At 37.7% G+C, this 15,549-nt stretch overlaps 1 protein-coding gene across 1 annotated transcript; it reads left to right on the forward strand.

The window, feature by feature from the left end:
* The first annotated feature begins 11,986 nt into the window (after positions 1-11,986).
* Positions 11,987-12,832, forward strand: LOC149067659 (uncharacterized). Its single transcript, XM_089252419.1, has one exon. The coding sequence runs from the start codon at positions 11,987-11,989 to the stop codon at positions 12,830-12,832; it is 846 nt and encodes a 281-aa protein (XP_089108545.1).
* The last annotated feature ends 2,717 nt before the right edge of the window (positions 12,833-15,549 follow it).

Consider the following 15,549-nt stretch of genomic DNA (forward strand, 5'->3'; position numbering starts at 1 on the left):
AAAGTTTGATAAAATCCCTTTTATAAAACTTTATTCCTTCCTTAATCCACTTTTATAAATATCCAACCAATAAAGCGCTCATTGGTTACAAGTGCAACCAATAATCTTATTGGTTGAATTTTTTTCAAATTTTAGTTTTACGAACTGAAAAACAACCCCCCCCCCCCCAAGAAAATCCTGTGTACGATACTGTTTGTGTAATTCAAATTTTATCATGTTAGAAACACAAAATTACTTTTTATTGTCGTTTTGTTGAATTTTTGTATAAAAAATAGCATTGCACTCGAATATTATTTTGAGCTGTGAATATCGGCTGATTTTCAATCCTTTAAAATTCATCAGATGTGTGCATCAAAACATCTGACGAATTTTGAACGGTTCTGAGAGACATGGATTTCCAACGCATTTTACCAGACAAGTGACTAGGATTTCAGCACTCAAGCTTTTAAACATTCCGTCTGTGTAGAGATTGCCACTCAAGCACACAAACTTCCGTATCTTCTGAGTGGTGGCATTTGCATCTGCTCTTCGCAGGAGCTATTGAAGTCATCCAAGATCCGGTGGAAATCCAACTGCCCACGGAAATACGAAAGCTAGTGTGTGTAACTGGTAACGAAAACATTTTTTCTTGGAAACATAGTTTCTTGCTTAAAGCCTCCAACAAAAAAAGTTTAGATTTTGTTGCTTGGAATTTTTTCAATGTTGGCTACTTTTTATACTCTGGAAAAGATCAGCAAACAATGGAATAAAGAAAAGGATGACCGAAATTCAACCAAAAACTCTGAGAAAATAGACATTTTGCAAATGAAATACCTGAATCAAACTTCGAATTATCCAAAACATAAGGAAAATGGTCGAATTAAACAGGTAATTTTAACATTAAATTAAATAGAAATCTCATGGAGGATTCTTAAAATTTGAATTATCCAAAAATTTGAAATAATCAAGTTTGAATCAGCCATGTTCACCTGTATTGACTACAATGAATTTGTTAACATTTTTATGAAAGTGGTCATAGTCATCTCTTTGTTGTCTCAGCAAAATAATTTTCGCTCATTTATTGCGAGAAGTCTCACGTGTAACAGATTATTAAGTACAGTATTTACGTAATTTTCTCTAAAACGAATAATATTTATAATTTTTCGAAGTGAATATAATTTTGTTTAAAAAAATTTTCTGGAGAAGAATTTAATTAAAAAAACCCTAAAGAAACCATTTAAACAACAGCCTCTCATGGGTTTCCTATTAAATCTCATCTCTTTAGAAAGATTTTCTTTCCATTAATCACGTTAGGCATATTACAAATGTTCCAATCCCCTAATTTGAATAATTGCAGGCAAAACATGAATTTACAACTCGACGGTTTTCTTTGAATTCGTGAAAAAATCCTCTTTTTTCAAGCCAAACGAAAAATTTAAATGCTAATTGCTTACTTTTTTTCAAGTTTTGAGGACGTGTTCTTTGCTTTTTTAACCACGCGAGATCATGCGGCTATTTTTCTTCCCTTTTTAAAATCTAATAAAACTGCTAACGTGATTTTTTTTCACTAAAGAAACAAAAAAATCACCAATAAATCACGTTTTCATCACCATTGAAAAAAAACAGATTTAATTAAAATACAGGAAGTCAAAAAGTCAAAAAAAAAGATAAAAGACAAATTGACATCATACCCGGTGTGAAACCCATTGGGGAAACCAAACATTTTATTAATTAACATTTTACTAATAATCCTTTGATAAAGGCACATTTCATTTAGAATTCTAAAGTTCGTCTGCTAAATCATTATAAGTGGGTTCGTGCAAACTCAGAAAAAGTATTAATTATTTTTACATATTCACACACATTGTCCACCCAGTATTTTTTTAACTGTCACTGATTTTGAACAAAAAAAACTAGAAGTGAAAAAAAATGGAATTTCGCAAATTTGCATTGGATAATTTGATTCGTTTCCCTTGCGGCTGTAGGAAAAAAATGTTTTTTATTAAGTAATATTTTATCCGAGGATGATATAACTCTCCGCTATCCATACGAATGTTTTTAACAGGTGGCAGTGTCAGCAATTGCGAGCTTTGGTCTGAATTAGATCCGACTGCCCATGTACGGTCCCGTTCAGTGCGCACGAGCTTTAAAGTCGGGTTTTCCCAGGAGCAGGTTTTTGAAGGGAAACTTTTACAGCGAGAAAGAGAGAGACGTAAGAGTGAAAGTTTGTGAGGAGAAAGGAAACCATCACAAAAAATGAAATGCTTTCTTTTTCCTCAAAACCCATTCCGTAGAATAACTAATTGTATGATGAAGTTCCGAGATGCAGACGAGTTGTGAGGTGGGGGATGTCAATTGACATTGGGCCGCGTAAGAAAATAAACTGGGTGGGGGTTGGTTTGGACGGTTTGTGTCAGGCAAAGTCAGTTTTTACCTTCCCTTATCCCCCACTGATGCCATACTGGCCACGCGAGAGTATATTTTGTGACGTCACGGTGCCAGCTCCTAATTGGGTGCGCTGTCATAACGCTGTACATCCCGAGCACTCACTTTTTTTATTTTTATTTTTTTCTTACTCTTCACTCCTGTACTAGACTTCAGTCCCGATAAAAAGCTCCCCCCCCCCCCCCCTCTGGTTTAGAGCAAACCACGATTATCACTAGAAATTTTCAGTAAACAAATCTGCCACATGTGGAATTTACTATTCGATTATTACGGCATTTATTTAAATTTAAAATCTCTACTAATCCAACTTAAATGTTTCACACCTAGAAGTGTCACTTCTATCGCGCGAAATTATCACGATAATTTTTATTTTGCTCCACGTGAACTGAATAGGACCATTTTGCGTAGGCAGAAACGCGTAACTTTATCACGCTACGTGTTTGTGTTTTCTTATGCCCCCGCCCCACAAGAGTGGGCTAGGGGACCATTGGTGAGATAATTAAAGTTAAAGATAATGAAAGTCTTTGTCAGGATTCGCGGTCGTCTCGGGCCTCGGGGAAGCAATAATTTTTATGGCTTTCACGCCCTACGTAAAGCGCTGGAGTGAGGCATGTTGCGCTCTGTTGGAAAACAGTCGTGTCTCTTTTCCCATTGGTGAATGGACGGCATGTCGCGCTGGGCGATTCACGTTGCACGTGGCATAGGAGACCTCCTCCTAGGAAAACCCGGCTTAAGGAAAAATTAAGATATTCGTTACCTTTGCAGTCTAGTGGTCAAGGCCGCTCACCCGGCAAATGAGAGGATGTGGGTTCAATTCCTCGCAAGGACAGTTGAATCGCATTAGTCATCTAAGACACTTCCTACATTTCATATGGGTACATCATATATGAACTCTGTGAGAGCCAAATAAGTACATGGATATTGTACCTTGAAAATCACAATTTCGTTGAATTTACTGTGCCTGCGGTGGCATTGATTGGAATTCCCATTTGGGTTTTTTTAATTTAATAACTATATATACAACCCCATGCAATATGAAGGACGTATATGAAGTCTACAATATTGATACTTTTTCTAATTTGAAGTATGCCTCTAGGTTCAATGGTTCGTCAGTAATTTGCGGCAAAGAAACTTAAGCGTTCACTTTGCATATGTGACGTAAAAACCAGTTTTTCCCAGTGTTTTAATTAAAACTGTCTATATCTCGGAACATTGTTTTTCGTCTATTTTTGACGACTTGAAATTTATAAGTTTAAGAAATTGTGGTAAAAATGTATTACTTAGATTTTTTTCAATTTGTAACGTATTCAAACGAGTCGCATCTTCAACCTAAAAAAAAAGATTTTTTCAATCAGTTTACTGTATGTAAATTTTATTTCACATTGTTTATACTAAATACGGAAGATGACGGTAGCAGTCGATTAAACTACTGAATTTCCTGACAAAAATTCGAAGCTGAACGCTGACTTTATCATGACCATGATGGGATCTTATTTTCTAATCTTATTTTGGTTCCGAGAAACAAGTCGAGCTCCTCAGATTCAGCCAAGTGTTTATTTCCTTTATTTTTGGCTTTGGATTACCTTAACCAAGAGATTATTTGTGTTTGTAATTGATTATTTGTGTTTTTTTGTTTACAGGATTTCTCTCATACCCTTCGCTGTTTTTATTCTCAGTGTGATTTTTTTTACTTTCTAATTCTATCGATTTGCATTGTTTCCGTTCATCGTCACTAGAATTTGTTTCCCTTCGTTGTATGACGTTTTTTTTTTTTTGTTTTTTTTTTGTCTTATACTGTACTTGACATTTTTGTACAATTAAAACGCAGTTTTTGCTTTGTAGTATTAGGGATGGTATCGTTTCTTGACGTACCTACATATGGTGAGGGGAACCTCGTTTGTACGTTGCTCGGTCTTTTAGATTGGTCGCCCACTGCAAGAGACTTGAAGCGATAAACAAGTCGTGTGCAGTTGTCTGTATTCGCAAGACTGATCCCATTCTACAGAAAGGAAGAGATCGTCGACAACTAGAAACGATCTTTTCCGGTGACAGCAGCAGACGACCGACCAAATCTGAATCGAATGGGATTTCACTTTACTTTTCGCGTTTGCAATTCACCGGGTTTTTTTTCTCTTTTGTGTGTGTGTGTGGATGGTCTCTCTCTCTTTTCCCGCGTGAACATGAAAGCTGAAAATTTCATAATTGCGGTTCATGGGTTTGCTATGGTTATGCATAAATTTGTACCTCCGTCCAGCCCCTGAGGGCATCAGGGTTAAAGTCTGTAGATTCAACGGTGCCATCCTGCTCAGTACATACTCCGACAGGGAGAGACGGAAATAAATCCCGAAACGTGCGCCGGTATAGCTTAAGTTCGGGGGGGGGGCGGTGCCACCCTCTTAATATCCGTCTTCTGGTTTGTTGCTAAAGATATAAATCTATAGCCTTGAACCAAGCGCTGTATAACGGCAGCACTAGACTAAGCTTAACCCTACAACAGTAGGGTAAAACTAATCTATCTCACGACGGTCGGGGGTAAGTAGGTGAGATGTGATGGTAAGTAAGAGAGTAATCGATTAAATGATACATTATTTATTTATTCACAACACGACCGCCTTTTTAGAGTTTGTGTCAGATGTCTCATTAAAATATGGACTTGATAAATACAGATGCTTCGGATCCATTTCTCACAAATTTTATTTTTCTAATATTTCCTCAAGATTATTAACGAACACACTCGTCTGCACGAAGTACAGTCGCAAACTTAATAGCATTTAAAGGTCGCTTTCAGTGGATGACTTCCAACGCCCCCAGTCGTTTAACTTAATGTCGGCTGTTGTCGCTCTCGTTGCTTGACTCGTGTTGTCGCTTCCAATCGACGAATCGGCCTCACATTGATAAGATGGTGACGTTTCGCTTCGGTCGCACTTGGTTCTTATACATTTTAATGTTAAAATAATTTATTTATTTGATGCAAAACCTCAATTATTCGATGTTTTCGCTTCAACTCAAACTCCCAATCTTTTTTTTAAAAACGCCATTTACATACATCAAATGATCGCAATTTCTTTAGACAGTGAAAACGCGTTGCTGAAACAGTTCTTGCATATTGTCGAACATATACAAAAGAAGAGAGAGAGCAATTGAGTCATTGATTTCTTTTCTTTTTTGTCTGTAAGAATACGCAGAGGCGGTGAGCCGGCCATATGTTTTCAGAATTTTTACTCCCAATGTTTTCAGCGTCATTTCCAAACGGTGGGAAAGTCCATTGTAAGCATTTGGGGAGTGCAGGCAGGGCCGAAACTGTTGGGGGCAAAGGGGGGAAACTTCCCCTTGAGGCAAGATTTAGAGGTCGGAAATTTCAAATGGGAATAAAAATGCCGTTATAAAGTTTTTACAGTAGTGGGGTTCGGAAAAATCATGTTTGCCCCCCCCCCCCCCACAACCAAAAAAATCCTAGTTCCGGGCCTGAGTACAGGTCTGTCAGTGAGATATACAGTACACACACATCCACAGAATCAACTCTTTCAATAATTTCCAGTGGAACTTTTCTTTCTTTGTGGTGCTCTGCTTGCTGACTGTCAAATAAATTTAATGTTTTTTCTTTTACCTTCTACTATATGAATAATCGCGATATACGCAAAGGTATAATGAATGCTCTGCTAACTTTATTTCTCAAAGTGATTTGGGAATGCGATTATAAAATTCAATTTTATTTCCTCAAGTTATGACTAGGAATGATTTTTTTTATAACAGAAATGGATATGCAATTAAAAACGTTGAATTTTATAATATTTTGTATGTTTGTTGAAGGGGTTCATTCATTTTTTTTAAAGAAGTCTTAGTCGTGCAACTTTTGCTTTAATGCGGCGTATACGATTCGGTATATTTATTGATTTTGCGTGCGCGGAGGAACGCACGCATCGGAATCTTGTCCATAAATAAAATGAAAATGATTTTAGATTTTGTACACCTAAATGTATCAATATAATTCGATTAGCTATTGTTTCGATCTCAATGAAAGTGTTACGAATATACTAAATAGAAATATTTTTGACAAGAAAACTAAAAATATTTCTATTGGAAAATGTGATGTTTCCGAATAAGTATGTTTCTAAAAATAGAAACTTTCACTGTAAACGACCAATATGTTTTGTCAATAGGTTGATTTTCAGACTAATACTTCGCCACACACCAACTTCGGCCATATCGTTTTTCCGCAATTTACAGTCTTTAACTAGTTGGGTTGGAAATGAAGGCGTCATCTATCGGTGGTCGCCTCAAGCTCGTTACGGAAAATACCTCGTTCTATATTCTTTCCCCCGATTCGAACTCGGGACCTGGCGGCAACCTTCGTAGTGGCATACGAACATCTTACTCCGACGCCACTCGGGCTGATTTTCGGACTGATTTTGAAAACAGTTGAGACGTTCTTGTTTTTGAAGAGGAATCGAGCGTTAAAAAATCGGATTATTTATTTTTTCGCTTAGTGTTTCATGTTCGAGATATCATTAGAAGCAGATATAATAACATGGAAGAAGAGCTAAAAGAACACTAACAGTGAGTAGAAAATGAGTGAAAATAAATAGTTAATCCATCGGGGCAAAAAAAGAGAACAAGCTTAATCGCAAAGTGATACTATTTCAGGAGCAATTTCTCTGTTTTCGTATTTTTTTTCCTTTACTTGAAAAAAATAAGTAAATAAATAAGAAAATTTATTTGGGTAGCAACGAAATTCCATTTTCCGGACTTCAAGTGTTTATTAAGTCGTAGGATCGGCCCGCGGCAATTCGCATCAAAAAACTTGAAGTTTAAAAAAATAATAATAATAGTATGTATGAAGCGTATATTATATGGCGTCAAGAGAAATGAGGAAACACGCCGTGCTTCACACGCAGCGCAGCATATTACGGAAAAACTTATTTTTTACTGAAAAAATGAAGAAAAAGAGAGCGGAGCAAATGCATGCAAAATAACACTAACTATATATTTTTTCTCTACTTGTATCCTGTTTTTTTTCTTTCATATTATTCATAAGAAAAGAAACAGCAAATAACTAATGCGAATGGGTTAAAAAGCTTTAAATGCTAAACTGCAGGCCGTCCTCTTGAAAATGTTTGAAACCGTACGCTTTGATTGCGGAATCGCAATAAAATCTCATTACGAATATTTTTTTTCTTTTAAACCATTTTTTTAATCGTGGGAATTAAGAAAATCTCATTATAGTAGTTATTTCATCATTATATAAAACCCTGCTGTGACACAATTCTGTAATGAACCGAAAGAAATCTTGAAATCATCTCCACCCTTCATTAAAGGCATTTATTTTTCTGACGATGATAAATAATTTTAAGTGCTTTTGTATTTCGTATCGCTGTCTAATAGTTTCAGTTCATTGGTCGTTTTAAACGCAACGGGACTAAACATTATACGGACTTGCATATTGGCAATTATTATTGGAAGTTGTGCTTCACACCAGGGGCACTCTTACCAGACGCGGGGCCCGGTGCGAAAATAACAGTGGAGCTAGGTGCATCTCAATAATTTAGGGGCACCAAAAATTTTTAGGACCCCCTTTGCCCAATTTTATATATTTTGTGGAGGAGTAATGTAAATTAAAACAAAAAAAACGATGAAAATTCAACACTGAAGGTAATTTTGTACTAATGAGTGAAAATTTTCCCGAAACTAATGAAAATTCTGGACTTTGTGAATTAAAAATAATTGAATTAAATAATGCCAGCACCAATAAAAATTCAGAATTGATGGAAGAGAAATAATTACGGAATTGAGGAAAATTCAGATTTACGGAAGTAAAAATTACGCAATTTATTAATGAAAGTGATTATTTCATAATAGATAAAAATTCAGAATAAATAGGAGTGATAATTCTAGAATAGATGAAAATTCAGAATTAATGGTACACTGATGATTCCAGAATGGAATTTATTTCAGAATTAATGGAAGAAAAGACTCCCGCAAATACAGAATTAACAGTAGAAAAAAATTTCAGTTGATGAAAATTCAGAATTAATATAAGAAATGATTTCAGAATTGGTGAAAGCCTTCAATAATTTACCGTGAGCGCGGGGGCCAGTGTGACCACACCTGTCGCAAACCCCTATAATGGCGGCTCTGCTTTACACGTACTATTCAATGCCAACATAGAATGAATGCTCTTATATATAACACTATAATTACATTTTCGAATGGCGAAACATTAGTAATTCAAATTGAAACATCATTGGGAGTTTTTGTGCTTGATGAAAAGTGCAATGTTAAGTCAAATCCTTCTTAGAGTAGAACAAATAATGCCTTTTGTACGAATGTACATTCCATCTGAAACGCTATACATATATATACAATAGCCGTTTCCGAAGTTTTAACAATTTATTACGCGAGCGGAGAGGCAATTATCCGTGAAGAAACAGTATTATCTCCTCAATAAATCATGTCTGCCCGAGCAGCTATAGCAGATATTCACACATAACTCCATTAAATGGCCGCCCGAAATGGCACGCGGCATTTATGCTTCCGATATCGCTGATTTGGGTTATAAATTGTTTCTTTTAGCACGATACAAACGCCAAGATGTGGTGAAAGGATAATTAGAACGAAGAATGCTCGTGCGATCTTATATGCAGAACCACCAGTTCAATAGGTCTGTGAATTATTTACCAATCTGCTTCAAAGAATGGTGATCAGTTTTGTTTGAGTCGAAACATACATACGCAAGACTTGACTCGTTCTCGGAAACATTTTGAAGTCATAAAATGAGGAAACTTGGAGCATAAATCTTTGTTATGAAACTCCAAAACTATGTTCAAAACTGACTGCATTGATATTACGCCACAATTATCTTGTCTCGTGTATTTATACAATCAATTACTATGTTGATAAGGGAAACTGACCTTATTTTTATTTGACTTCATATCCTTGAATGAGCATGAGTACGTATGTGTTACTGCCAAACCCCGAAATTGGCCACTTCGTGAGCTGGTCGGCCCATTTGGTCCGTCCAATGTTCGAAATTCGGGCTTCCGCCTTTCTTTGGCTGGCCCCTATGTGTCGATCTCTATACATCCCTATACATGAATCACTAAGATATGGGATCCGGAACTTTCGCCCCTGGAACGTTTCGTCCCCGTTACATTTGGCCCCCGAAAAATTCACACCTGACATTTCATCTGCCCTGAACGTATGAGTGATTGGCCGTGTGAGTGACCGAGTGACCGTATGAGTGACCAAGTGAGTGTGAAATGGACTGTAGGAGTGCGTTAGTGACCGTACAAATGACTAAGCGAGTGGCAGAATGACTCACCACGTGAGTGACCATATCAATTAGTGTGCAATTGACTTTACGAGTGAATGACCGTATGAGTGACCGTATCTGTGAGTGTGTACTTGCCTGTAAGAGTGTGTGGTCGTATGACTGTTCAAGCGAGTAATTGAGTGATTGACCATGTGAGTGACCGAGTGAGCGAGGGATCGACCGATGAAATGCCTGTATAAGTTTCCAAGTGAGTGACTGAGCGATTGAGCATACGAAAGACCAAGGCAGAGACTGAGTGATTAACCGTATGAGTGACCGAGTGACTGACCGAATGGCCGTATGAGTGACCAAATGAATGGCCACATGAGCGACCGAGTGATTAACTGTATGAGTGATCGAGGGATTGACCGTCTGAGTGACCAAGGGAGCTACTGAGCGATGGAACGTTTGAGTGAATGAATGACCAAGAGTGTGTGACCGATTAAATGCTTGTGTATGTTTCCAAGTGTGACTGAGTGATTGAACATATGAGTGACCAAAGGATAGACTGAGTAATTAACCGTATGAGCGACCGAGTGACTGACCGAATGACCGTGTGAGTGACCAAGGGAGCTACTGAGCGATGGAACTTTTGAGTGAATGAGTGACCAAGGGAGCTACTGAGCGATGGAATGTTTGAGTGAATGAGTGACCAAGGGAGCTACTGAGCAATGGAACGTTTGAGTGAATGAGTGATCAAGAGTGAGTGACAGATTAAATGCTTGTGTAAGTTCCCAAGTGAGTGACTGGGTGATTGAGCATATGAGTGATCAAGGGAGAGACTGAGTGATTAACTGTATGAGTAACCGAGTGACTGACCGAATGGCCGTATGAGCGACCAAGTGAATGACCGCATGAGTGACCGAGTGAATGACCGCATAAGTGACCGAGTGGTTAACTGCATGAGTGACCGAGTGGTTAACTGCATGAGTGACCAAGTGAGCGACTGTATATGTGACCAGATGAGTGACGGTACGAGTGTCCAAGTGAGTGATCAAAGGACTGACCGTGTGAGTGACCAAGAGAGTTACTGAGTGATGGAACGCATAAGTGAATGAGTGACCAAGTAAGTGACCAATTGAGTGGCTGCATGAGTGACCGAAAGATTGATAAAGTGAATGACCGTATGATTGACCAAGTGAGCGATTGAGTGATTGACCGAGTGCGAGGGTGGAGCGTCTGCAAAGATGATCCTCCTCATCTCCTCCCTTTTTATAGGTGATTACGTAGCACTTTAATGGATCCTAAGAATTTGGAATTTTCAGTTGAAGCATAAAATATTTTTCCCAAAATTACGTTGCTGCGAAATTTTTCAATATAAGAAGAGGTATTACCGCTTCCTGAACAAAAAAATTAAAGGTACCTTTTCCCTCCCCTCACGCTTCCTACTTAAGCTAATACATTTGTGGCAGCAGTAGAGGTGACCTGCACTGTAGTGTCGACAATTCTGGCGACATAAGGTTGTCAAATTGTAATGGTGTCTTCGGACAAAGCTAATAAAATGAACTGGTATTAAAGGTTTTTTTATTTTTGAGGCGTAGGATGACCACCGCAAAGGAATGAGGTAAAGGCTACCGCTTTCAACGACATGGTGTTTCCAAACAAAGGAGTCAATCAGGCGATTTCTAAAAACGACTGAAAGAAAACCAAAGCAGAATAGTCAAAACATTTCGGTGTCGAAAGAGGAATTTGTGGGAATGTGAACAATGAGTCTGAAGTGGCTGAGGGATTCGGCAAAGAAAGGAAATCAATATTGATGAATCGCAACAATGTCAGTAAAGAGAAGGAACCTAGAAGAAACCAGCTTCTGAAGAGACCGCACTATATAGACGAAAAGAGGCAAAAGAGACTATATAGACCGGCACCAGTGTAATAAAGGGTGTTGAGATGAACGAATTGTGTTGAATAACTCAAAAGTATTGTATTCACCAGTGCTTATTTACGAGTTTGCACTTTTATTTCTGTCTGGTTTCGATCGCCAAAACAAATGTTTTATGAAAAACACCGTCCCTGTGAACATGTCGCGTTTGCCTCGTCACCTGTTGTCTGAGAGGGGCTCTGAACAGGCTCTGCGAATGACAATGCAGTCTGTCTACATCAAGATCTCATTACATTTGCCTGCTTACTGGACAAAATACGTTTGCTGTTTTCTCTGTGTAATTGCCAGTTGTGCATCCTACAAGTTGAGTGTTGTTTAAGTGTTGTATCAGCATATTATTCGTGTGCCTCGACGTATTTGATCCTAGGCGTAACATGGCCGAAAGTGTTCCATCAATAAGAGGAAAAAGGAAATTGGTCGATGTTAACAACCACATGTACGTATTCTCAAAGAAATCTGCAGATGAACAATATGGAATCTGGGTTTGCGAAAAACGCACCACTTGCAAGGGGCGTGTTTGGACTGTGGGCTCAGACGGTCCGATTGTGAAAGTCGTAAATAATCATAACCATGCAGCTCAAGCTGCAAGGCCAGAAGCGTTGCTACTGATTAACCAAATACGCCAACATGCAATAACTACGAACGAACGGCCACAGCAGATAGTCGCGTCAGTTATTGCAAAAGCTCATGGCAATGTCACGGCATTACTTCCAAAAAAGGAGTCACTGAAGAGAACCATTTGTAATGTGCGATGCAACAATAGTGCTCCTGCTTTACCGAGCAATCTCCGAGACCTGGTGATTCCCCAAAATTATCAGGAAGTCATTATAGATTGCAATGTACAACAGTTCCTGATGTATGACTCTCGCGAAGAATTGCTCCCAGGTCGGATGCTGATTTTCTCGACAAGAAGCAATCTGCAATTGCTGGCGCGTAGCCAAGAGTGGTTTGCTGACGGAACTTTCAGTGCAGCACCGATGCATTTCCAGCAACTCTACACAGTTCACGTGGTTTTGTTTGATGCCACAATTCCGATGGTCCACGCACTTTTACCTAATAAAACTCGGGCTACATACGTGAAGTTGCTTCAAGAACTCAAAAATTTGCAAACTGGACTTCAACCCCAGCGACTCATGACTGATTTTGTGGCAGACAAATTCCTCTTTCGACACCGAAATGTTTTGACTACTCTGCTTTGGTTCTCTTTCAGTCGTTTTTAGAAATCGCCTGATTGACTCCTTTGTTTGGAAACACCATGTCGTTGAAAGCGGTAGCCTTTACCTCATTCCTTTGCGGTGATCATCCTACGCCTCAAAAATAAAAAAACCTTTAAGGAAAACAAACTGCATACATCATCAGGTGTGATGCCCATTTTTGAGTCTTTTATGACCACGCTAAATATGTAGTATGTTGGCTCTCTACGGCGCAGGGGTCTTCAACCTTTCAAACACGGTGGGACAAATTGAAACTTCTCATGAAGTCCGCGAGATACCAACTCATGTAATTTAGTGACATCTAATTTCCTGTGTTATTATATAGTAAATAATTTCTTTCAATAATTATGTAATTATTCTTTCATTGACTGTGAAATAATTTCTATCAAAAATTAAGAAATTATTTCTTTTATTGATTTATGAGTTATTTTTTTCACTAATTCTAAAATATTCGTTTCAAAAATTCTAAAATTCGGATCAAAAATTCAAAAATTATTTCTTTCAGGAATTCTGAATTTTCGTCAATTCTGGAATTATTTCTTTCATCAATTCCAAAATTATTTCTCTCATCAATTCCGAAATTGTTTCTTTAAAAAATTAATTCTAGGATTAATCTTTTTCAATGTTTTGAACCATTTTCTGAAAATGATCGGTGGGCCCTGACGAAGGGCTAAATGTGGCCTGGGGCCATGCGTTGGAGACCCCTGCTCTGGCGGAAAAGTCTTATTTAATGAGGAGGTTTGTCACAGTTGTATGATTGGTGGCAGAACCAAGATTCAGTACCTACAGAAGTGACGTCGGAGCTGGGTTCCTATGGATGCTCGAGCACCAACAGTATTTTATAGAAAAGGCTGAGCACACCTAGACTTAATTCAGAAATTAAAATCTCCTACATAAAGTTCAAGCCGAGCAACCACGGGTCTAAAACACATTTCCGACGATTCTGCATACTACTTTTTATTGGCTAGTTCTAGCCATGAAATTTGTTTCACAAACTTTGCTTAGTTCTTCTGCGATTGATACATACTTTTCCCCGACATCAATGTTTATCGATGGGATTTTTCGATCCTGACGAGTTCTTTCAAAAATCATTGTCTCGATTTTTCCTTGGTCTCAGGAGAAACTCCACTATATTAGCTCAGCCAAGGAATGCTGGCCCACCGATTGGTTTGTTTTCTCCTGGTATACTTTACTGGGATTTGATTTCTTGTTTATGAGGACTTTGACCGAGTCTCTGATTGGATTTTACCCACAATTAAATCACATTTATTGTGGTTGCTGATGTTTGATGAGGTAAAAGGGTGTGCGAATGTGCCTTTTCCATAGCTTTCTTGTTATCACTTTGATGTGTGAGGAATTGGTATTCTTGTACGTTGTGTACACTTTCCCGAATATCAAGTCATCCTTGAACCCTTTTTCCGAAAGCGGTGCTCTCTGGGTTTTTTTTGTCGTCGTGCTGGAAAACTGTCCAAGAATTTTAGAAGTTTCTCATAGATGACCTTCATTTCAATATTTGTTTGTATCTCATATTTTCTCCATCCTCTGGGATCTGAATAAAGTCATCATGATGTTCCTTCTACGCTTCGGTATTGGCAGGAATAACCGTGTTACAGAAGTAACAGAATTTGAATACTTCGATATTGGATATCTGTTTACTGTATGAAACAATATCGTGTGAAATTTTAAATACCTTTCTTTCTTAAATGTAATCATGAAATATGGAGTTTTAGAGAATGCAAAAATTCTCCAATGTGAAACATGGGTCTTTTATTTTGAAACGTGATGATGTACGTTCAATAGGGTGAAATGACAAAAGAAAAAAATACAAATATATAAAAAAATATGTATAATGAGATATTTTTAATATAAATCACATAATGAAATGAAAAATATGTAAATATATATAATGACACAGAAATATAATTAAATATAATTATTTATATATATATATATACACACACCATGATCAAGGCAAAACAGTTCCCCTACATATAGATAGTGCAGAGGAAGTTCTCTAGGTGACAGCAAACTGAAAGTACGCTTCGTTCAGGGCCGTAGTCAGAAATTTATTTCGGAGGGGGACTTTTAATTTATTTCGGTGACAGAACAATACATTTAACTATGCTATTTCGTAAAAATCAGTTATTTTCTAACATTTCGCTACGTTCTTGACTTCGTTACATTTATTCTGGTGGCGTTGATGTGTAATACTGTTTCCATTTTGTATAGTCTCTTGTGAGTTAGCTAACGGTAGGCCGTAGCCTTAGATAAGCGGTGAATGTCGGGAATGGGTACGCAACAATTGTGTACGGCAGCAGTACAACAAGTGTCAATAAAACCGTTTCCGTTATATTGTGCACCGTAATATGTATTAAGATTCACCGAAGGATTATCTGTCACGTCAATGCGCCATTTTGTGTTTTTCTTCGCTCTCGTGAGTTTTATTTAACGTGTTTTTTCATTTTTTGTGCCATACTCTGCGGCGTTTTCTTTATTTTTCTAGATTGTGTGTTTAATTCACTCTTCAGTTTAATTTTGTCACCGGATTTTCAGGACTGCACATTGTTGGATTCGCAAGATAGGTGTTTTTTTTATTGCTTTCAATTTTTTTTCATTTTTGTTGTGCATTTTCAATCTACTTAATTATTTTTCTCACTCTCATTTCATTTTCATTGTACTTTCGCCAGGCTTGTGACCGTTGTTTCTTTCTCGATAATCGATTT

The sequence above is a fragment of the Pholcus phalangioides genome, unplaced genomic scaffold, assembly GCF_987345545.1.
Source record: "Pholcus phalangioides strain wild (caught in Gottingen) unplaced genomic scaffold, Ppha-v1.0 ptg000029l_1, whole genome shotgun sequence".
Lineage (NCBI taxonomy): Eukaryota > Metazoa > Arthropoda > Arachnida > Araneae > Pholcidae > Pholcus > Pholcus phalangioides.

Coding starts and splice junctions, on each gene's coding strand:
- LOC149067659 (XM_089252419.1), top strand. CDS start 11,987: ATGGCCGAAAGTGTTCCATCAATAAGAGGAAAAAGGAAATTGGTCGAT.